This window comes from Podarcis tiliguerta, assembly GCF_965153285.1.
Source record: "Podarcis tiliguerta genome assembly, chromosome: 3".
NCBI lineage: Eukaryota > Metazoa > Chordata > Lepidosauria > Squamata > Lacertidae > Podarcis > Podarcis tiliguerta.
The window spans coordinates 64,172,484-64,196,504 of record NC_139536.1 but is presented as its reverse complement, the minus strand read 5'-3'; the positions used below and the strand labels follow the sequence as shown (position 1 = coordinate 64,196,504).

General features: G+C 43.4%; 1 protein-coding gene across 4 annotated transcripts; it reads left to right on the top strand.

The window, feature by feature from the left end:
• The first annotated feature begins 419 nt into the window (after positions 1–419).
• HEY2 (hes related family bHLH transcription factor with YRPW motif 2) lies at positions 420–23,796 on the top strand. Of its 4 annotated transcripts, none has more exons than XM_083435107.1 (5): positions 420–543; positions 9,129–9,207; positions 9,318–9,401; positions 17,247–17,328; positions 21,748–23,796. In XM_083435107.1, the coding sequence occupies exons 2-5, from the start codon at positions 9,184–9,186 to the stop codon at positions 22,422–22,424; spliced, it is 867 nt and encodes a 288-aa protein (XP_083291233.1). In that variant the 5' UTR covers positions 420–543; positions 9,129–9,183; the 3' UTR covers positions 22,425–23,796. The 4 variants fall into 4 exon arrangements, with proteins under 4 accessions (XP_083291233.1, XP_083291234.1, XP_083291232.1 ...); XM_083435108.1 differs by lacking the exon at positions 420–543 and adding an exon at positions 1,102–1,201; XM_083435106.1 differs by lacking the exon at positions 420–543 and adding an exon at positions 4,053–4,430.
• Positions 23,797–24,021: the final 225 nt, after the last annotated feature.

Genomic DNA, 24,021 nt, shown 5'->3' with positions numbered 1-24,021 from the left:
CTCCCTTTACAATTTTTCACCTATGTATACACGATAGAGCACGGTGTGCATATACCCTTTCCTTTTAAACTTATCGCATATTATGTTAAGTTCTCGCCTCCACGCCAGCACCTCTGGTAAGAGAAACCAGAACCCGACAGGAAAGCTCTGCAAAGACGCGCGCCGCCTTGCAAAGGGGCCGAACGTGGAACCAACCGAGGCGCTTCTTTTGCCTCAGCGGGCGCCAAAAGAGCAGGCGCCGGGCGCGAGCGCGCTCTGCCTGCCCGACGCTCTCTGTTGATTGGCAGGAAATGGCCACCGCTAACCTATCCGAAAAGCCCTTCGAAAAGTCGCCCCCGTGGTTTTAAAGGTCTGCACATACACGCCCCGGGGCGCCCAAGGCGAAGCGTCTCAAGCCTGCACGCTTGCTTGAGAGGGCCAGTGAACGTAGGGCTTACTTCTAAGTAGACCCGCAGGAGGCCAGAGTGCTGTTGCGCGCCTCACATCCTGCTTCCCACTGGCATCAGGTTGGCCACCGTGACAACAGGATGCTGGACTAGATGGGTCAGTGGCCTGAGCAGGCTGTTCTTACGTTCTTGGATCGCTTGGAGGCATTGCAACTTCGGCCAGACTACGCCCATAACCCGCCATTACGATTCTTTAAAGTCCCAGCATTTTAAGAGCACGCAAATATGGAGCAGGAGAGGCGGAATATTTGCGTCCCTTTTTCCAAAGCCGAACATATATGATATACCGTGCTATTATTTATTGGTTGCATAATTTTTGTATTCGCCCCCCGCCCCGCATCCTCCATGGGACCCGGGAAGGCGCGTGTGCGGTTAACCCGCATTCTCTCACATGCCTGAAAGGCAAAAGCAGGGCCCAATAAGCTTCGCGAGACTAATTTGAACGACGTCTCGTGGCGCGGCCTAAAGGTACGCTAGGCTCCGGGGGCCGCCCTGCTGGAGATCAGCAGGTCTTAGATCGGTTAGTTCGCGGACGTGTCACCGCCCGGGAGCCCCAAATACGCTGCCTTGGGTTCCGTGTTGGAAGGGAGGGGAGACGTTAAATGCAGGGAAATAAATAAGCAAGCTGCCCCCAGATGCTTGCTTAGAAAACATGAACGCTGGGCCTGGAGCCTGAAAGTGCCTTCGCAAAAAGTTCTCATTGCTATACTTTTGTCGGGAAGAAGCACAAACTTCAGAGTTCATGACAAACCTAGGTATTTCATATTCCTGCGAAGAAAACGGGGATGTTTCCTAATTTCCTTCTAAACGTTTTAGCTGTATTTAATTCTGGGGAATTTTGAAGGGGGGCCAAGAATTATCTTGGCACTGAAGGGGCAGGGAAGAGAGAGAAACAGAAAAGGAGAAAAGAAAAATAAGGCCCAACCCTTTTCCTCTCCCAAGTGGCTTCTGCCTAGGACTAGGTGTTCAGAGAGTGAAGGGCACGAACAGCGGCTTGGTTTTATGTCCGCTGGTCTGCAAGCGTCGCTGGACGCATTTCCATTTAGGATGGTCGCCAAAATCCAGTTGCTGCTGTTCCTCCTCTGCCTTCACGCTCCCAACTATAACACCCTGTTGTTGCTCAGGTCTGCGGGCTTCTTGTTATGTGGCCGCGCAGCGCCTCCGAGAGCACCCAGCGTCCCTTGCCCGGGGCGGGTGGAGGCAAGGAAGCGGCCTCTGCTGGGGGTGGACGGGGCCTGGTCGGGCGCGCAGGAGACCATGGGGGAAAGGGCACCGCCCTTGCGGGGAGAGGCCTGGCGGATGACAGACAGGCCGGGGGATAGCGCGAGGCAGGTTGCATTTCAAAAGCCATCCGAGCTGAAACGGGTCGGGTTTCTGTTCACACGGGGAGGCCGCCCCGCCGCCGCCAGCAGCACGGGCGGGCGACCAAAGGCAGCCCTTGCCCTCCACCCGCTCCTCTTTCTCCTCTGTGCCCGCCTGCCTCCTCCTTTCTCCTCGAGTCCCTGCGTTTGACATTCATTGTAAAGGCCCGTCCCCCCTCCGTTCTGTGTCCATCGCCCGGCCTTTTCCCCTCTCTCCCTTCTCCCGTCATTCCCGCCTCTTCTTGCACTTTTCTGCCTCGGTTCTTTTTCACACTCCCCACTTCACTGCCTTTTTCTTTAACGTTTGCCTTCCCCCGCTTCCCTCTCTTATGTCATCTTATTATATTCTATCACGCCATGTCAATGAGTTAGGCACAAAGGAGCCAGAAGTCTAAAAATCTCTAATCCACGAAATGCTCCTATAATGCCTATGTGAAGAGTTGAGAGTGCACTGAACCCTTAATGTGCTGGAATAAATCCCTTCAGGTTTATTTGAGTCTGAAATAAGGCCCACTGAATTCCATCAGGTATTGGACTACACTGTGTTTGTTGACCTGTATTGATGTTGCTATTATTTGAAGCTGTAAACGCAACCAGATGTAAATATAGTGGTAATCCAATATTTCCCACTCTCTTCGGTTCCAATCCTGCCTCCAATCCATGGCCGGCCCAATCTGCCTCAGGCGGCAGAATCCACAAGGCCAATGGATCCCAATGTAGATCTTGATTCTGCCAGTGCCTTTGTTCCTGGTATCAATCTTCACTCCTCCACTTCTTCCATGGCAGAAGGGAGGTGCCATTTTGTCTTGAGCCGGCCTTGCTCCAACTACATTTCACTCAGTTGCCTTGTGAACTGGAAGACAGAACGGGTTCCCATAAGAAACACTGCCAACAGAGATACAGTGAGAGGCAATGAAACCCCCACTCCCATGAACCCTAATCCCAAGGATCCCAGCTTTCTTTTCTTTTTAAAAGGAAGGTTTGGGCATTTGTAGAACCTGAGGTAGGAAGCGAAGAATACAGTCACTAATTTATTTATTTATTATTGTGGAGGGAGGTAAGAAACCAACTTTTCCTTTCCCCTGAAAAATTCCTGCAGGCTGTAGGAAAAATTCCTGCAGGCTGTGTGGCCAGAGGACACACTCAAAATCACATACGCCAACAAATAGGAGGGGGGGCCCTAGTTTAAATACTCTGTCAAACTAAAGCAAACGCTGCCTGCCGAGCTTGTTGTGGCTCCTTCCTTTTAATAGGCCACAATCATCTTTGTAAGCAGAATGCGGCCTCTGATGCTGTGCAAGGACTTTTCTTCTAAAGTGTGTCTTTATGGTGTTATGTGTTATATCTCAAGCTGCAAAAAAATTTCCAGATGTTCAATCTGCTCAGCTATTTTTGATTCCTACCTTCTAGAACCATTCCAAAAGAGCCCAGGATGGCAAACAAGTGATAAAGCGATAGAGACATCCTAAAGCATATTTGAAACATTTTTTTAAAGAACCCTGTAAGTGTCACTGTTAATTATTCCTAAAGTGACCTCTCTTCCCACTCTCCGCCTTCTGTCTGCAAAGGAGAAAGAGACGCCCGTGCGCTTGGTTCTCCTTGCAGAAGTGCGGGAAGAGAGTGATACCTAAGGGGGAAATCCTACGCCTGTTGACGAAAATCCTTCTTCCTCATCCGTAGACGGTACGCAAAGACGACCAAAGAGTTGTCTCCCCTACAAGCAGTCCTTCCTCATAGTTTCTGCCTTTGTTTTATAAATAGGACAAAACTCGCCCCCTCCAGCCGGATCTTTCCCTAAAGCTCTCTTGTGTTCTCCTGCAGTATATAAAAAGGTGCAAATTATTTCCACCCGTCAAACTTTTTTTCTCTCTGGAACTTTTTCCAGTGTTGGGTCAGATTTGAGAAGTGTAAACGCTGCGTGCCCGGACTGACATTCGCGCATGCATCTGCGCTTGTTTCTGTGGGTTTTATGAATCCCTTTTGCAGTCTGTGGCTTGCTTCGCTGGCTGCGAAGCCACCTAGCAGAAACACACGCTTTGATCAGTTCCTGCCCGAGCTATCCCCGTGCTGCAGCCCAGCTCCGCAGAGCTGAAGGTGTCTCCCGGCCAGCTCCAGCCACCCGCCCGCCCTCTTTCCTCCCCGTCTCCCTTGCGCGCTCGAGGTGCTCCGGGCTTTCCCACGCTTCCAAGACGCCCAGGAGTGTTTGGCGCCGGGACCGCTGCCGCGCTTCAGCCAATGAAGAAGCGGGCAGAAGCGCCGGGGAAGGAGGCCTGTCACTCACTCCTCCGCTGCCCCAATCCAGAGGGCTCAGCCGGAGGAGGAGGGGCGTGGCTTCGCCCCTCCTGTGGGCGGGCTCTTGTGCTCGAGGCTGAGCTGCAGCGTGGGAAAGAGCTTCAGAAATCCATTCAGTTCGCTGGCGCCGGCTGGGGAGGGATAGGCGGGCTTTAATCCGGAGTCACTGTCCAAAAAGGGAAACCGCAGACCTGAGTTCTCCTTGTTTATCTCCTGATTTGGAAGCTGGACTCTTTCCTTGGGCCACAATGAAGCGGCCTTGTGAGGAAACTACCTCAGACAGCGATATGGACGAGACTATAGACGTGGGGAGTGAAAATAATTACTCTGGGTAAGGACGAAGTTTGTTCGATCCGGGGTTTTTTTTTATTTGCAACAAGAACAAAAAATCTGGACCGTGCCTCCTCTTTTTCTATGGGAGGGGGTGGAAGAGGAGGATGGAGAGCCAGATCAAAGGCACCCCCACCCGTGTGGGACCATTGTTTCTTGGCGCCCCTTTTTGACTTCTGTGCAGTGTTGGATATTCTGGCATCAGAGGGGCAGTTAAGCAATTTTAGATCTGGACTTCATGTTTTTGTGGAAGGGAGCGGGGTAAGAGTGCTATTTCACTGTTAATATGTATTAGGCAATTTGCTTCAAAAACGTGGCAAGACAGCCCTATTAAGCTTTGTGGCCCTGCTACTTACTCATTTTGCTGACGGGCTTTTGAAGTCCTGCCCTGATGAATGGCACCCCGTTTTGTTAGGTTCTAATAGAAAGTAGGGGGTCTATTTTCTACCCTACTCGGACGTCACACTTCTTTCCCCCAGCTATCTACTTTTCCCTTCACTAACTGGCATCCTCAGTTGTAAAAATTTCTCTTGGGGATATGTGTAAGAGCATAAGATTGTCTGGGCAGAAAAAAAAACATAGCAACAGTAGCAGAGTACAGTGGTACCTCAGGTTAAGTACTTAATTCGTTCCGGAGGTCCATTCTTAACCTGAAACTGTTCTTAACCTGAAGCACCACTTTAGCTAATGGGGCCTCCTGCTGCCGCAGATGCGCCGTCGCAGCACGATTTCTGTTCTCATCCTGAAGCAAAGTTCTTAACCTGCAGCACTATTTTTGGGTTAGCGGAGTCTGTAACCTGAAGCGTATGTAACCCGAGGTACCACTGTACTGTACTTTTATCACAGTCAGCCATATAGTCTTGGTCAATATACATCTTTTGGAACTGTTCTTTAGTGCTAGAAGTTAAGCAGAAAGGGGAGTGTGGGGGATGGAGTATCACATTTTGTGTCCTGTAGGCTGTTGACAATTAGCATGTGTTGAGTAGTAGCAGTACTGAACTAGTAGATTCTGTGTAAAGTGGAGCTGCAGCCGCTTGCAAGACTAGAATTGGGGTGGGAGGCATCCCTTGAAATACTTGAGCCAGTCTAATCCTGTGTTACTAGAATCTTTCTAGGTGTGTACTGTTGTAGGTCATTGTCAGAAAAGAAGGCAAATCCAGTATAACTCACCTCCCAGCAAATGACCTGGGTTTGCCTGCTAGGAAGGATGGGGTGGAAATGAGTTAAGGTCTCAGCCGTACCTACTGTTGTTTAATATGGACACTAAGTTTCCTATACCTCCATAAATTATTCAGTTCTGCAGATCACTGCCTTCCCACACTTTCTTCCCCATCAATCTGGATTTTCTCATAACAAGGGATACTTCAAACATCTGGATTAATAGAGGAGAAAGTGTGGGAGGCATTGATTTAGAAGAGATTTTCTTATGGACAAGGAGTAATTAATGGAGCTACCAGGCTATTCACATTAAACAACAGTATGGATGAAACCTAGAAAAGAAGAGAGATTGATTAGAATGCTATAGAACTCAAATGGGGGGGAGGCACAGTTGCTTCAGAATAATAGGTGAAGCTGGAGCATTGTTGAGATAAGTAGAGCAAGGTATGCTTCATTACGTCTGCTTGTGTAACAATCCTCAAGGCCTTGAGATGTTTGTGGTGAGAGGGTTTGAAGAAAGGGTGCTTGCTATCAAAGCAAAACAAGATATTTTCACAAGAGGGCTGTCAACCAACTAAATTATATTAGTTGATTAATCAGCTAAAGAAATTTGAATTTTACCAAGTCTCAATATAGAGTGGTTGGGGTTAGTTTGTGATTCTGAAGAAAGTAGAAAACAACTGAATAAGTAACACTGCAATTCTAGCTCTACTTACCTCCCAGTTAGTGGCACCTACTCAGTAGGGAACTTACTTTCTAAGTAGACATGGCTTGGCTTGCACTGTTAATAAACAAAAATTGTGCCTAATTTTTAGGCTGCCTTTAATAATTAATTTCATGAAACAATGCAGAGTCAAAGCTAAAACAAAGTTCAGCCAGAGTTAGACATGTTTAACTCCCAATTATATCAGTGGCATGCTTAAATCTCTCATTGAAAACTTGGTAGTATCCAGCCCTAGTCTTACTCAGTAACATGTCCATTGATTTTAATGGGTTCCCTCTGAATATGACTTCCTTGGATATTGCCCAGTGGGACTAAAAAAAATAGTTTTTGATAGAATTTTGTTAACAGAGATGCTATAAAAAGATAGCAGTAAAATTACTGTTTCAGTCAGTGATTCCCTTTGTCTTTTAAAATGATGCTCTCCTGGGTTTGCTCAGACGTGTTATAATTTGGGAGTTTAAAGAGGCATTATCCACATGATGCAATAAATCCAATTGCTTTTTATAATCCATTTTAAATTAACCTGTTTCAGGGTATCTACACAGTAGTAGTATTTAATGTTAGCCAGTTGGGTTTATATAGGCTGTACACAGTGCAATTTTTTTCTAGCAAAAGAGATACTGCAGCTCACCATGAACTTCCACCGTGTTCACCTGAGAGATGCTAGAACTGAGCTCCTGTGAGCTTCAGCTGGAAAAAAACAACGCCCTGGCTGTAGTAGTTCGGTCTCAAACCCGATCAAGATGGTTAGTGTAGATTAGCTGGACAATTACATCTGAATTTCATGGAAATATTGTGTAAGTTTCAAACCTTAAATCCAATTAGAGTAGTGTTATGCCACAAGTCACTTACTCTGGGGTAGTATCGTAGAAGTCAACAGAGATAATTTAATTCCAATTAATGTCGTTATCTGAGTGAAGCCAAAAAACGTAGCTGGATAAATGCAGAGGAGGAAATACTAACAGGTGTTTGCATGCTAAATTTAGGTTCTAGGGCCTGTAGTATGTCAGAAATGATCACCTAAATATATGGGCTGTCAGTAAAAAAAAAGTTTCCTCTTCGTTGAGGTCCAGATGATATATATGTCATATGCGATTGCAATTGGTTGTTATAAAAGAAAAGGAAACAATCTATTCAGAATGAAGTAAAAAATGGCTTACATAGTAATCAGTGGGACATACAACTATTTAACTCTGACTGGATTGTCTCAAGAATTTTAAAATATTTAATCTGGAATTATCTAAAGCAATGTGATTGACAGATGAGGATAATTGATGGACTGCCTTAGATTCAAAGCAGTCTAGTGCAGGCATAGGCAAACTCAGCCCTCCAGATGCTTTGGGACTACAACTCCCATCATCCCTAGCTAACAGGACCAGTGGTTAGGGATGATGGGAGTTGTAGTCCCAAAACATCTGGAGGGCCGAGTTTGCCTATGCCTGGTCTAGTGGTTCAAGCGACTGTCAACTAAAAGGGGCTGTAATTGAGTTTATCCTTCTGAGATGAATGGAGATTGCACAACAGAAGTACCTGATAATTTTGTTGAAGGCTGGGCACTCTGCTTTTTAGAAAAACCCAAGCATCCTAATCAAGTTTGTTAGAATATGAAGCATTTTACAATCCAACATGCGTAGTTAGGAAATCTCATTGATCTCGGTGGAATATTTGTATTTCCAAGTGATGACCATTTTTTGGTTAATGTTTTTTGTACACAGATGTGAGTTTAGTCAAAATACATGTGCCTTGCATCAGCTGTGAATATTTCTTGTGTGTGTGCTCGGCAAAATACATGGAAGTGAGCCTAATCCTTTTCAGACTGCTGCTTCTATATCTTTTGCTTGGTAAAGTGATTTCTGCCAAACATAGGCAAGTCAGAGACACGTCCTTTTTGTATTCAAGTATCTATTTCTGCTGTATTGGAAGCAGTAGGCTTGAGTGTGCTCAATATTAGACACTTAATCAGTAGTTCTTTTGAGTACATGGTTAATACATTTGAACTCATATATAATGAAGATTTTACATATTTGCCGGTACTGAGGTCACCCAGTCAGGGTGAATTCAGGACCGTGGAATATTTTGGGAGGACTCTTTTTATTTTTTAAATGAACTTCTTGGTGAGCAAAACTAAAGGGGATGGTGTGATGGGGCTGAAGAGTGGTAGTGAAAGTTTTTTTTCTGCCTGCTTCCATATTTTACTGAGCACTTGAAACTGATTGGGGCCAATGAGAGTTGGGTGTTCAACCGTATATAGAGAACCTCAAGTTATTATAATTCCTATTTTTAAAATTTCTATACTGTCCTTCATCTGAGGATCACAGGGCGGTTTACGGTATAAATTACATAGCCCTCGTGTTGGTGGGAGGAGGGAGGCATTAGACCCAGGGCTGGCCCTATGATGAGGCAAAGTGAGGCAGCTGCCTCAGGTGGCAGATGTTGAGGTACGGGGAGGAGACAGCTGTGTGTTCCATGTGGCTTGCCCTGACACCCCTACACTAGCTTGCTGCCCTCAAGTGTAGTGGAAGAGACTGTCCTTTTGCCGGTACAGCTGAAAACAAAAAAGTTGTACAAAACAGGACAGAGTAAAACAATACTTGCTTAGGAATAATTGTCCTTCATTTTCAACATTTGTAAAGTAAGATTTAGTAATTGGAGTAAAATTCAACTTCCAGTCGAATTGGCTTCTGTGTGTTGGCAGAAGACACCACCTTTTCCTTCGCCTCGGGCGGAAAAATGCCTTGAGCTGGCTCTGTTTAGACCTCTGCAACAAACAACACAATAGGATGCTGTACCTGACATGCCTTTTCAACTGTTTCTCAGGCACAGTGCCAGTTCAGTGATCCGATCAAATTCGCCTACGACAACATCTCAGATCATGGCCAGGAAAAAGCGAAGAGGGGTAAGGCTTTCCCTTATATTTTTAATGTAACAATTGCATTTGTTTTTGCTGTTTTTACCTTCTATGCACCTTAACTTTTATATCAATTTATTGCTTTGTTTTGGCAATAGATCATAGAAAAAAGGCGCCGTGATCGCATAAATAACAGTTTATCCGAACTGAGGCGGCTTGTGCCAACAGCATTTGAAAAACAAGTAAGCATAAATATTCTGTATCTCAACTCATCTGGTCATGTTGGGTCTTTCATAAAGCTCATTAAAAATAAGGCTGGATGTGTTCTGATCTGGCACAGAGCAGGCACTTCAATAAAATGCTTTGTTGTGGCAAAACTATTAAAAGCAAAATTCTCCACAAGGCTGAAAAACATTTCCATTCTCTGGTTTGCTGTTCCCTTAAGGGCAATAGTGTTCGTGTTGTCTCTGTTCTTTCTATGCATTCCAGTAGTGGTTTTGTTTTGCTGTTTTTAAAAGTGCTTTATTCCTTACAGTTTTTTAAAAAAACCCACACATGTCAAATACCCTCCTGCATAAATCTTTTAACAGCATTCTCATCCCTCTCCTTTCTGATACTTTTTTTATTTAATTCTAAATTTAATTAGTAAAACAATCTGATTGTTTCAGATCCTTAATAAGCTGGCTATTTAATAAACTCTCTCAAATAAATATTTAAATTCTTAAAAAGAAGCTGTTCAGATATAACAATTGTTGCTAGTGCTGCAGCTCTTTAAAATGGTCCAAGTTGGAATACAGTTTTTTAAATGTAAGTTTTTGCAGGGTGATCACATGAGGAAGGGTGAATAAAAATTATTTCCTATATATAAAAAAGTTATTTATTCCATTCTTAAGCTGCCTAACATCTATGAAGATCCCAGGCTGGTTTATACAATTAATCTATTAAAAAATAAAATTAGCATTCTTCTTGCAGAATTGTCCCAGCCAAAACTTTGTGTTGGACATGTTCTGATGTAATGTGTCGGCACACTCGTTATAATTACTGATCTTTCTATATAGTGTTTTATTTATTTTGGATATTTTTATCTTGCTTTTGCAAAAAAAAAAAAGTGAAACATGTTGTGCAGAACCCCTTTCTTAAATGTAAATTTGTGATTCCTGAGAACAGCACAAATAGGTTTCGTCAATATTGCTAAGCGTAACGTACTTCCAAAGATTTCCACTGACTTTGTAGAACCATAGAACTATATGGGATGAAAGGAACCTTACTCTTCTGTGGAATTATTCAAGGTGATGTGAAGTTGTGTTGCATGCACAGGAGAAAAATTAAATCACTTCAGTCACCAGCTTATAAGAGTTGGAGGAACACAAGTCTTGTATTTGGATCATTTCTAAATATGAAAACAAAACCTCTCGATTAAGCCCCTTCAACAATAACAAAAGTTTGGAGGGTTTTTAGCATCTCATTACTGACTCGTAACCAGTTGTGATTCCTTGACTTTGGGAGAGAAGTCTGGAGAAAGGTTCTTCTCTTGGTGCTGAAAATGCAATAGGTCCAAAATTGGGAAATGTAATTGCAACCTCGAAATTGCAATCATTATGATTTACAGTGGAATCCTATACAGAAATGTCTCCTTGGAAGTAGGTCCCACTGAGTTAAATGGGATTCATTCCCTGATGAGTGCTCATAGGATTACGACCTCAGTGTGGTGCAGAGTCATTGAAATCTAAGGGAATACAATGCATTTTCTATGCGGTAAGTATTTTGAACGTAGGCTCTGGAATAGATTGCTTGCACGGAAGAAAGCGTGAAATGAGTATCATGTTATATAACACAATGAAACCTGTACGAAATCAACTTACACGAGTTAACTTTGCAACTCTTGAGAGAATGTTTGTTTATGTATTTGAGGAATTATTCTCCATCCTTCAAAAATTGAAACTACATGGTTCAGGTTCATACCACTTAGTCTGGAATAACATGACAATAATATTATAATAATATTTTTATTATTTGCACCCCACCGATCTGACTGTGGTTGTTTTTGGAATAAACAAAAACAAAAAATGGACGACAAACAAAAATACTATTGTTAACAGGAGCACTTTCATGTGAGACTATGTAACAGTGTCAGATGATTACAATTCCTGTACACAAGAGGACAAGAGAGTCCTTAGTGCAGCTCTCAAATGAAAGAGGAAGATGTATTTCTGCCTCTAGGGGGCGCTGCCATGGGCACAAGGGACAGAAGAAGGTTTCAGGCCTTCTTTGTAGAAGGATAGAGAAGGTCAATTCAAACTGGGCAACCCTTAAGGCCATGATAACTATAGTGATGACAAATATGAAGAATTGGAAGAAGTAGAAACTGAAAGCAATAGCTGAGAAAGCAGAGCTAATTAAATTTCATGTACATTCATTGAGTCTTGGTTATCCCCTTGCTTTTTCCCTCATTTCTTTTTATAGAAATTAGTGCTTTATGTCTGCTTGACACAGGAGGACTGGAGGAGATGTAATATTTTTCTTTCTTTTACTAATATGGGTGTTTATCTTTTGTTTTTATCTGCCTGCTCCTCATAAACTGGCATAGTCAAAGAAGTTTCTTACAAGTCAGGTTCCTTACAGCTCAGCAGCTTGTAGCTCAGTTTGTAAACATTTTCTTTTAAAAAATACCATATTTTTTCGTGTATAAGACTAGGTTTTCCCCTAAAAAATAATGTCAAAAATTAGGGGGCGCCTTATACACAGATACATCTCTCCCCCCATTTTCTTAAATCTGAGTCACCCAAAATAGGGCGTGTCTTATATGGTAAATTCAATTTGGGATTATTGTCTGAATAAACTGTATAATAAACCAGACATGATAATTTTATGGCAAACCATGATACATTTTATGTTCCTAAGGTAACAAAGTGACTTTCAAACTGTAAATGGTTGAAAGCACCCCTATATATATATATATATGTATATATATTCCTAAAATATTCCACACGTATATATATCTACCCAAACTGGGGGGGGGGGGGGGGGACCTCTTCCCCGTGCCTTCAAATTTTCTGGAAATATTACCTCTCCAATTTTGATTCCCAACACTATTTTCCCCCCAATGGTCATGAAATGTTCTATTAAGGGAGCTATCCAACATTGGAAGAAAACAAGCACTTTTATTTTAGGCCATATGTAGATCTCCCTATTCTTGGAACTCCTTCTCATATCTCATTGTAGGGAAAGTTGATGTGTTTTATATATGGTGGAGTAGATGGTATATACTATGCGCAGACTAGGCCTTTAATGCAGATACAAGCAGATGGGGCGGGGGGGTGACTATGAGCAGGCAAAACACCATTCCTGCTAGCCACATTAAACCTTTAGCAACTTGCAAAGCTCAGCAGACTTTGGCAGCATGGGAACATGGAGTTGTCCTGAGCTAGTCAGAGAAAGTGGGACAAGGGACAACAGTTGATTGTCCCATTGCATTGTTTACTTCTTGAAAACCACAAACATTATAAAGGCTTCTAAAGCTCCTGGAAATTACCCAGCATCAGGCAGCTATTACTCAGCTCTTGCTAAAAATGTTTGTGTTGGGTCAATGGAAAAGATTAGCACGGAGGAAAGTACAAGTTGTAATACAGGGGAAAGATAAGGACGGGGGAAGGAAAAGCAAAGCAAAGCAATCTAAGATAACCCAGGTCATATAAAATCTAAAAATGCCAAGGCTTACTGTGCTTATTACATTTATACAAATAATAAATAATATGGGGAAAGGGCCATCGGAATAAACTTTCATACAGTCTGCCAGGCCACGTCTTATCATTGCTGTCTAGTCTTGATCAAATGGCTTTTTAAAAAAGAAAGAAAATAGTATTCAGGTTTGTTGTGATCCAAGTCATTCTGAGAAAAGCTACACATCCATTCTCTTTACTGGTGCAACTGAAGATACTGTTAAATGTTCTTCAGCCGACTTCTATGACTGCTATATATAGGTACATTCAGTTGGCACTTCAAAGGGAAAGGTGACCATTTCTGCTTAAACTTTTTTTTAAGACATACCCCAGTCTTTCAGTTGACTGATTGTCTTACAATACAGCACTTGCGCGCACACAAGCTTGTACCCTGGGCCAGCGCCTGTTTCTCTTTGGTTCCCCTGTTGGATCAGAGGGTTCTTCCTCATAGGGAAGCAAGCTCTTTGTAATTTCTCCTTCAATGGAGAATGGATTGGGTTATGCTGCTCTTCCCTTTGCCGTGATGCCCTTCCTGGGAGGCCAAGAGTGCCACCTTCCATTAGTCCTTGGTCCCTTGGCTGATGGCAGAAACCAGAGGGTGCTTCCAACAAAAATCAATCAATCATTGAGTCGCTAAGTAGAAATCACAAGCTTTTCATTTGAAGACATGTAGCAGTCTTAGACATTTATTGAAGAATATTTAAATTGTGTATGGAGTTCCAGCAGTAAAGATAATGGACTTTTAGGGATCAGAGTGTTGCGGAGCCTGAGCAATTTTGAGTGCACAAATTGCTTCACAGTTATTTGCTCATTTATTCTGAGGACCATCCTGGGAGTTAGATAGGCTGAGAGAGGAGGTGACTTTTAGAAGTTGGTTGCTCAGTAAGATGCACAAACTTGGACTTCTCGTGTTCAAGCACAGCACTCGATGGCTTGACTCGCAGCTGAATGTGTGAATAGGTGCTATTGAAAAGCAATGTGCTTTGAGGTAATGCAAGATGAATCGTAGGTTGTCTTTGCCTTGATAGAACCAGGATGGCCAGAGCAAGTCTTGGCTGGAGCTCTGAACATAACTGCACACTGTAGGGATAGACCCATGATTTCACACCTAATCACATGGGAGAGCAAAAGGAACATATGAGTAGGGGGTGCTGAACCCCCATCCCTCCCACAATTAACCCCCCCCCCCATTCCAAGATTACTTTCCTGCCAGCTGGCTTCATATGTCAGAAATGAGCTCAAGATGGATAAAGTGACTTGGAGGCGGGGAGAGGCTGTGGGGAGATAAACAGCAGGCCCTGGAATAGTTCAAGTCCCTTCCACTGATCCACTGACCCCTTTTACTATATAAATAGGGCTGCCCCACTCCTTTTCTTTTTATGTGATTGAGGCAGACTGGAGTCTAAACAAACTGGCCTCTGCCAGCATTGGATGTAGCTTGGTGCTTCGTTATATAACTCAAGTGTTTCATCTTGGTGGCACTGGAAAATAACAGGTGGAATTCAATGTTGCTCTAAGTGGGGAATGAGCATGAGAACAAGCTCATGCAATGGGACTTGCCCCTCCCCCCATATGTGCCCCTAAACCGATTCTGGGATTTCCCCAAGATTTAGGGGCACAGGAAAGAGGAGATGGGAGGAAGTTCCACCATGGGAGTGGATCTGGTTTCACACATGCAACAACTTACTTAAATCCCACCCTAAGCTTCTGAACGGGAAAGGGCAGATAAAGGCAGTTCTGAAGGTTTTTTGTTTGGTTCCTGTTGAAATGGAGAAAGGGTTTTTCTTCCGTGAGAGTAAAATTAAAAAATGATTTTATGACCCCAGAAGATGGGCATCTTATCTGGCATCATTCATAACATGATGTCATCAACATGCCTACTGCAACTTAACCCCTAGAGCAGCTTGGCATTAAAAAAAAAAAGTTTAGATATTTTTTGCAAGATGAATATTGAAGTATATGTATTGCTAAAACATGTTCTTCCTCCCCTTTGATTTAAATATTATCAAAGACTCTTGTGGCACATTTAAAGACTTACATGCTCCAATGAGCTTTAATGATGAAGGACACTTTGTTGGATGCATGGGTGTGGGAGGCCTCTGTTCATGTGGACCATATGTGTTTCACTTTTCCATTTTAAAGATGAACCAAGTCTCATAGGTTGTTTTTGGGAATCCATTCCACAGAATTGGGTTTAGATTTTCAGTGAGAAGCTATTCTTTATTCAAGTGAAGACTAGGAATAGGTTTGAACAAGGATGTCTAGTTTTGCTAAGTTATGGGTCAATGTGGGTAGCCTTTTAGTAAGTACAGGGATAAAGACACCACCCCCTCCTGAATTCCTGATTTGTAAACAAATGCTTTTAAAAAATAAAAATATATAATTAACTAAACAAAATTTGTATTAAAACCAAGTTTATTTTTCCTTAGCTACAAAGCATAAACTTGTTAGGCATTACTGCTGTCCCATTCATTAGGCACAATTCACTGGGACATTGTCCTGCACAAAACTCATTGCAGAAAGAAATACCTTGCTGTCCTATAACTCCTGTTTATTTTATTGGGGCTTGCAAATAAGATTGTGCAACTTTGAGGTTTTCTTGGCCTTTCAATCCTGGTGTGGATTTTTGCACCTTTTCTTACTGAGACAGATTATCTAGGTCCATTTCAATCTGGTTTCAGGTCTGGTTGTAGGACAGATACCGTCTTTGTCATCTTGGTGGATGGCTTATGCTGGGAATTGGAGTGTGTCCCTGTTGGTTTTGCTGGTCCTTTCAGCAGCTTAACGATGGTATCCTTCTGGGATGGGACTTGGAGGCACTGTTTTACAGGGGCTCCATTCCTTCCTGTAGGGGTAAACCCAGGACTCAACTACCGGTAGTTTGGTAAAGAAAAAGTGTTTTATATGCGTTGTATATGCAATATAACACTGTGACACCAGGTGGCGCTGTGGAGACCCTTCTTTCCATACCAGATTTCCCTATATGAGTTTACAACGCGTTTAACTGAATTGCTTCTTTGACATGTCTAGATCCAGCCCCAGAAGGTGGTGCTGGAGGGCTCTTGTTTGATGCCTTGCCCGTTTGCTTGTGGAGTGCCTCAGGGTTCTGTTCTGTCCCCCATGCTAGTCTACATTTACAATGAAACCTCTGGGAGAGGTCATCCAGAGTTTTTTGGGGTTTTGTGGCACCAGTGTGCTGACGAAACCTAGTTCTGCTCCTCCTTTCCACCTAAATCCAAGGAAGCTGTATCGGTTCTAAACCAGTGTCTGCCATCACTAATGGACTAGATGGATGAGGGTGAACAAACTGAAATGCAATCCAGACAACACAGAGGTGCTCTTGGCCATTTGGAGCCAGAACAGGGAACTGGGTTTCAGCCTGAGCTGGATGAGTAACACTCCCCCTAAAGATGCCGTTTCGCAGTTTGGATGTGTTCCTGGATTCAGCCCTGACTGCAGCCAAGCTGTTGGCCAGAGCTGCTTATAGGAAGCATACAACTTCCTTGTTCCAACAGCTCCACTAGTCTGTTCCAGACACAATTAAAAATGCTGGTTATAAGCCCGATGTGTCTTGTTCCCATGCTACCTGAAGAACTGTATTTTCCCATACGAACCTGCCCCGGCTCTAAGATCTTCAGAGGAGGCCCTTCTCTCAGTCCTACGACCCTCACAGGCACATCTATAGGGACATAGAAGAGGGCCTTCTTGGTGGTGGCTCCCAGACCTTGGCACTCCATCTCTAGTGAGGCTAGACTGGCTCCCTCCTTGTTTTCCTTTTGTCAGCAGGTTAAGGCTATTTTATTCCAGTAGGCCTTTTGGGAACTGGCTGCTTTTAAGGAAAGGGTTTTTAACAGTTCTGCGCTGTTTTTAGTATCTGTATTTTAATAGGTGTTTTTTTACATTGTTTTAATTTGATTATTAAAGTTCAATTATTTTTAAACTTTTTTTTTTAGCTTTTAGCTTTCTGTGTTTTATTCAGGCTTCTTTTAATTTGTGTAAGCTGACTTGAGTCCTGGTTCTGGTGGGGAAAGGCAATGTGTAAAATAAATGAATAATAATATTGATTTTTTAAAAATGCTACTTTGAAAGTTGTGAATGTGTATATCTAGTATACATGTTTTCCTTGTTTGCACTACTCTGTGCTTCATAGGAAATGTGTGCTCAGTTTATGCCACGCTAGAAACTGTGATATAGTACTTGTGTGCAAAAATAAAGTGTGGGATACAGATGCTGGGTAGAAGAATTAAACTGAGAATGCTCTAATGGTTGGGAAAATTGAAACCATAAGATGGAGCTCAAAAGAGGGTATACCAAATCAAAGCATGCAATACTTTTAAGCCTTTATTGTTTGCGCCTCTTATCTCAAAGGGATCTGCCAAATTAGAAAAAGCAGAAATCCTGCAAATGACAGTGGATCATTTGAAGATGCTCCAGGCGACAGGCGGGAAAGGTAAGGAATTGATTTTTGTACTGTTTCTAATATTAGCAGGGGGAAATCTCAGCAAACGCTCCCTTTGACAAGCTGGGATAGGCAGTTCTAGATTAAAGGACTGGAAATCAATGCTAAAGGCAGGGTTGAACTCGTGGGAAAGAACTACGGGGACAAAAGAACCACTTGACCCTGGGCTTGTGTTTGCTTTCATAACACTGTGGGAGAGTAAAGGCTTCATTCACAGGCAGCCCAGTCAGAGATTTGTTTGGGGTTTCCAAAGAGCACTGAAATCGGCACAAGGGAGACAAAACAAATACCCCAAACATCCAAACATAAACAAGGAGGGCTGCGGCAACAATTGTGCTGCATGAAAAACCAAAGTTAAAATTCATTATGCAGCTGCTATACCACGGGAAGTGGATCCAGAGGAAACTTTCCTTATTGTTTATGTATTGCCCTTTGTTCTAGAAAGAATGTTTTCCATGCAAAATTAGGCTGTGCCATTCATTCACCAGGACAGCATCTAAGCTTGGATCTTCTGTTGGATTGTTAAGAGGAAACCCAATACCACTAGAAAAAGAGCTATCCACAATCAGTGCTTATTTTGTGTGCCTGCATGTTTGCAATGTGGAATTGGGAATGTGGCTTTCGAAGAGAATACTGTCTCTTTTCTTATCTCGTTTTTTGAAAAAAAGAAAAGAAAAAAGCAAGCTGCTTTGGTTTAGAGAATTTTTGAAAATCTAGTTGCACTGCACACTAGAAATTCAGAAGCCAAACATCTGGAAGCCTAGAAAGTTAATTTAAAATATTTTTGTGGGTTACTTTATTTTTGTTGTTTTGTAAATGGAAATTGATAAAGTGAATAGGAAGTTTTAAACACTGGTAAGCATGTAATCGTTGGGACTTTAGTACTGAAAATTGTGTAGCTCAGATGTTTCCACAGTATTTCCCATTCACTGGTGGCCTTACCCAAGCCACTGTGTTTAATATTCAGTCCCATTCTCCAGTCGGAAGTATACCTTACAGTATGACTGTCTGAATTCCTGTGCAAATGTATATGAAGGGTTTTGAGCATCTTCAAGCTCTGTATAAATTGGAGATGAATAACTTGCTGCCCTCTAGATATTGTTGGATATCAGCTCTGTTCAGTGTGGTTCATGACCGGGGTGATAGGAGTTGCACTACATCCACAACTGGAAGGCCACCGTCGTCGTCTTCTTCTTCTTCTTCTTCTTCTTCTTCTTCTTCTTCTTCTTCTTCTTCATAGTAGCAGTTGTTGTTTTATTTATTCCCCATTTCTGTAATAAATCAAGGTTAGGGAACCCCATTATCCCTGACAATTGGCCATACTGGCTGGGGCTGATGAGAGTTGGGAGTCCAACATTTGGAGGGCCACCAGTTCCCCATCTCTGGTATAAACACATCATCAACATGAGCATTAGTATTAAAATGAGAATGACCTCCTCACATCAAATGGGCGTTTTTTATGTGGTCGCGCATAGTCCCCCCCCCCCGATCCTACGCGGCTCCCTAAAATACAACCTGGCTTTGCCCCCTCCCACACTGGATACCTGGAGGTTCCTGCCTAAGTTAACCAATCCCGGCGAGGGGGGGCATTGCCAGGGAAGTTGGCCAGGTAGGGTGGGACTGCCTTGCCCACACAATAGAGGGTGGAACTTACCTGGGAGTCCTCATTCGGCTCCAGAGCTCCTCCCACCCTACCCTCCCTCAGTTATGCCTTCTTTTGCAGGTTAATCTCTTCTCCACAGGTATGTGGGCACTGCTACGTCATTGGTTGCTGTTAAAGGACTGGGAAGGAAGGAATTTCCCTGCATTGGCAGGTTTTGCCTTCCCCGTAGCAAAACATCACAACTTTGGCGGTTTTGGGCCTTGGGCGGAATCCTTTAGTCTATCTTCCCTAAATGGGGGGGGGGGCACGAAGCGGTGACCCAAGCCCCCACTGCAGCGGCGATCTCAGGGTTCCCCGTTAAAGGGGTTGTTTTGAGGGGAGTCATTGACCATAGGCCGATAGGTTGTCAGTGGTCTCCCCTGTGTTGCGGCAAAATGGGGGGCGGGCTCTCTTAACCCTGATGTTCCCCAGATCCCTGGCTGGGGACTGGGAGGGATAAATGCCCAATTCCTAAGCCAAGGTCTCCCTACATCTGAAACTTTATAATAAAGTTGCAGCCAATTTTAATCCCATAACACGTTGTCATGAATCATTATTCCACTAGGGAGTCGCCTGGGGTTGGGAGTGGGTCTCTGCCTGTCTGCGCAATTCTTTATTAGGGGAATGGGCCAGGCAGAAGTCACGTTCTCCCAATTGAGGCGCCATTTGCATGCCCCCACCCACCAACCTACAGTCGGACCTCAGAAGTCAAACACCCTTAAACTTGAACGTTTCAGCTACCAAACGATCGAAAACCGGAAGTGATTGTTCCGGTTTTCGAACATTTTTCGGAAGCTGAATGTCTGGCGTAGATTCCAATTGGCTGCAGGAAGCCACGCCTTGGTTCTCAAACTGTTTTGGGAATCGAATGGACTCCTGTAATGGATTAAATTTGAGAACCAAGATACAACTGTATTTCACATGGAGGTTGTTGGAACATTAACAACTATCCCCCTCCTTTCTTGCCAGTTCCCCCTGCTACACTATTTCAGATTGTCTCTGGAGACCAAGGTAAAGGGACACCTGACCATTAGGTCCAGTTGTGACCGACTCTGGGGTTGCGGCGCTCATCTCGCTTTATTGGCCGAGGGAGCCAGTGTACAGCTTCTGGGTCATGTGGCCAGAGCAGTGAACCAGAGCAGTGCACGGAAACACCGTTTACCTTCCCACCTATTTATCTACTTGCACTTTGACATGCTTTCGAACTGCTAGGTTGGCAGGAGCAGGGACTGAGCAACGGGAGCTCACCCCATCACGGGGATTCGAACCGCCAACCTTCTGATCGGCAAGTCCTAGGCTCTGTGGTTTAACCCACAGCGCCACCCGCGTCCCTTGGAGACCAAAGTACTGCACATCAAATAAAAGATACATTCTTAGTATCCTTGTAACAATTTGCACGACTTAATATGTGTGCAAAACAAACTCCTTCTGTGCTGTACTTGATTTTAAAAAGAATTTGGGAGGTTGCTGAACCTTAAGAACTGGTATTTTCAAAAATGATGCTAGGTATGTTTGTTTGAAGGGGGAATATTTGTGAATTTGATCAGTGTGGACAACAGCCACTTTTTCCTTTGGAAAGATAAATGGTTATCTTTGATTAACTACTGGTAATGTGTCTTCCTGTTCCTACTAATACACACATGGTCTTAAATATTCACATCACTAGTAGCCCTTCACCATGATTGACAAATCCAAGCTGCACTCCTCTAAAATACAATGCAATTGTGTCATGGGCCTCAAAAGCTTTACAATCTCCTTTTTGAGACTATCTGACCAGAGTTGTACATTTTATTTCAAATTTGGCCTTGCAAAATAATTTGGTATAAAGGCATTATAATATGGACAGTTTTCTTATCTGTCCCTTTCCTAATGATTCCTAATGCAGGATTCACCCCTTTGTAAAGCTGCTGCATTCTGGGTCCTCGACAGCGTTAATAGAATGAGATGCTCTTTGTTTCACCCACCCAGAGAAGTCCTTGTTGTTTTTGTTAAAGTAATAATAATAATGGCAAGCACCAGTTGTATGGAGGAGCAAATCCACAATATTGAAATATTGCAAATATTGTATTTAAATATCACTGTAAAAGGAACAGGATTTCAAAGGCTAATAATTATGTGCCTGTGTATGTGACATACACAGGCATTGTTCAGCAATATGGTGGAAAATCTTGCATTGGAAGTTTAGTCTTTTTAATCCTTTTCCTATTGTTCAAAATGTGTGTGTGTGTATGTGTATGTGTGTGTGTGTGTGTTTGAAGAGTCTCAGACACTGATGGTCTTCATTCTTTCTCACTGTAATGTCTGGTTGCAAGTTGACTTTAGCACATTTCAGTTCCATCAGTGAGCATATGCATAATACAAAAGCCGTTTGAAAATAATGTTCTGGGAGCCTTAAAGAGAAAGAGCAAGAACATGGGTAGGCAAACTAAGGCCCAGAGGCCAGATCCGGCCCAATCGCCTTCTAAATCCGGCCTGCGGGTGGTCCAGGAATCAGCGTGTTTTTACATGAGTAGAATGTGTCTTCTTATTTAAAATGCATCTCTGGGTTATTTGTGGGGCATAGGAATTTGTTCATTTCCCCCCAAACAATATAGTCTGGCCCCCCACAAGGTCTGAGGGATAGAGGACTGGCCCCCAGCTGAAAAGGTTTGTTGACCCCTGAGCTAGAATATTATAGAACTGCCATTTCAAGAAAGACCAAAGAAAAGAAAAAAAACAAAGAAATCCCATTGGGTCGCTAAATTCATTTCTTGCTTTCTGTGTTCCAGGTTACTTTGACGCTCATGCTCTCGCCATGGATTTCATTAGCATTGGGTTTCGAGAATGCTTAACTGAAGTTGCGAGATACCTGAGTTCAGTGGAAGGTCTGGACACATCTGACCCTCTCAGAGTTAGACTAGTCTCTCATCTCAGTTCCTGTGCTTCTCAGAGGGAAGCTGCAGCAATGACCTCAACCATGGCACATCACCACCACCCTTTGCATCCTCACCACTGGGCGGCAGCTTTCCACCATCTCCCTGCAGCTTTACTGCAGCAGAATGGACTCCACACTTCTGACATCTCCCCATGCAGACTCTCGACAGCATCAGAAGTGCCTCCCCATGGATCTGCTCTGCTCACGGCCACTTTTGCCCATGCCGATTCTACGCTTAGAGTGCCCTCTGCCGGCAGCGTTGCTCCCTGCGTCCCGCCGCTTTCTACCTCTCTCCTCTCGCTCTCGGCCACCGTACATGCTGCAGCAGCAGCAGCAGCAGCTCAGAGCTTTCCGCTCTCTTTTGCTGGGGCGTTCCCAATGCTGCCACCTAGTGCAGCAGCCGCAGTGGCAGCTGCAACAGCAATCAGCCCACCGCTGTCCGTATCAGCATCTGCCAGCCCGCAGCAAGCCAGTGGGAACGGAAGCAGTAAACCCTACCGACCCTGGGGGACTGAAGTTGGAGCTTTCTAAAAAAATCTACACAAGCCTTCCTGGGGCATTTTACAGTTGCAATAGAAAGTCTTTCACACAAAGACTGTTAACAGGTCAAGTAGCCCTTTGGATTCCCAGAAGACGGGTGGGAAATAGTAAGACGTATTCTGCCTTAATATTGGTCAAAATGAACAGGAGGTGTTTCTTGTTCACCAGACTGGACCACAGTGATCTTCAAGAACGATGACTCCCCTGTAGGCGTTTCCTGAGAAATGTATAGAGTGTAGAATTAATCCTCTTGCCATGCATTTTTATTTGTTAAAGGGGCGCTGGATTTATAGCTAAAGAAGCCTACCTGAAAGATGAACGCTAAGTTTAAAATGCGCAAGTGCCTGACCTCTTCCAAATGTGTGTGGGGTGTGGGTGGGTGGGTGTGTGCACGTGTATGTGTTTTTCTTTACAAGGCAAATAATAAAAGTCCAAGTATGAAAATAATGCTGGAGAGAAGAGTACAGAGATCCAGCACAGGGATACCATTCTTGAACAAAATGTATACCCTAAGGCTGTATTCCCTTGACATGAGTGGGGTCTAAGCTAGCTATGGAATAGCCAAGCAGATAACTGAGGATGTATTCGCTAAATTTAATCTGATCTAATTCACTTTCTTTGTGCAGACTTGTCAGATGGTGACATGCATGATATTGACAGAAGCACTGATCTTTCCAGTGCTTGGTCTTGCAAGACTTCAAGCATCCTGGCACTAGGTGGCATAACATTATAGCCAAGTGTGTTACATGTACATGTGTGAACACCAGGATAAATCTGACTTATTTGATTCCCTTTGCAAGTGAAAACACCGCATCCTCCAGATGGGATGCAAGTCCTCTTCACAGTCAGCTGTTGGGAATTGGCATGAATGAGTAGCTGTAATGTAGACAACAGGATCCTTTGGGTTGTCTTTCTCCGTTGCCATTGGTTTTGTATCGGTTCAGTTCTCAACCCAAACAAAAGTGTTGGGAGTTTAAGTTATGTTCTTACTACCCAGACAAGCAGTGCTACAAAAATGCTTTGCTTTTTTATTTTATTTTATTGCAGCAACATGACATAACAAGTATTTTAATTCATTGACTCAAGAGCTAGAAAGTTTGTTGTTGGGGGTGGGTCGGGGAAGCAAGTTAAATAAAAGCACAGCATGTATTATTATGCACTTCATTTCTCTGCTGTGTGGAGAAAGCAATAAGCAGTGAGAATGTTAAACATTATGCAAAATATACTTTTAAAATATTTGTTTTAAAAATACTGTTCCTAGTCAGGGGTGGGGTGGGAAAATTGTGCATTATTTTGTTAACCTTTTTTTTCTATGCAAAAGTCTTTAAGTATCACTAATTAAATGAAGTCTTTTTTTGACTGACTTCTGGTTTGTTTTGGTGTGCCCGCTGGAAGTGCAAGGTCTGAATGTGAGGTAGAAGTTCAGATCAGCCCAGATGGAGAAACTTCCTGCACTTGCTGGTCTGTGTGTGCTTGTGCACACACACAGTACTAACCTATTCTACAACTTTTGAGTGTGCAATGTGGTCTCTCAGTTTCTGCATATCTTGATTGTTTGGGGACATCATGCTACTGAAAACGTCTACAG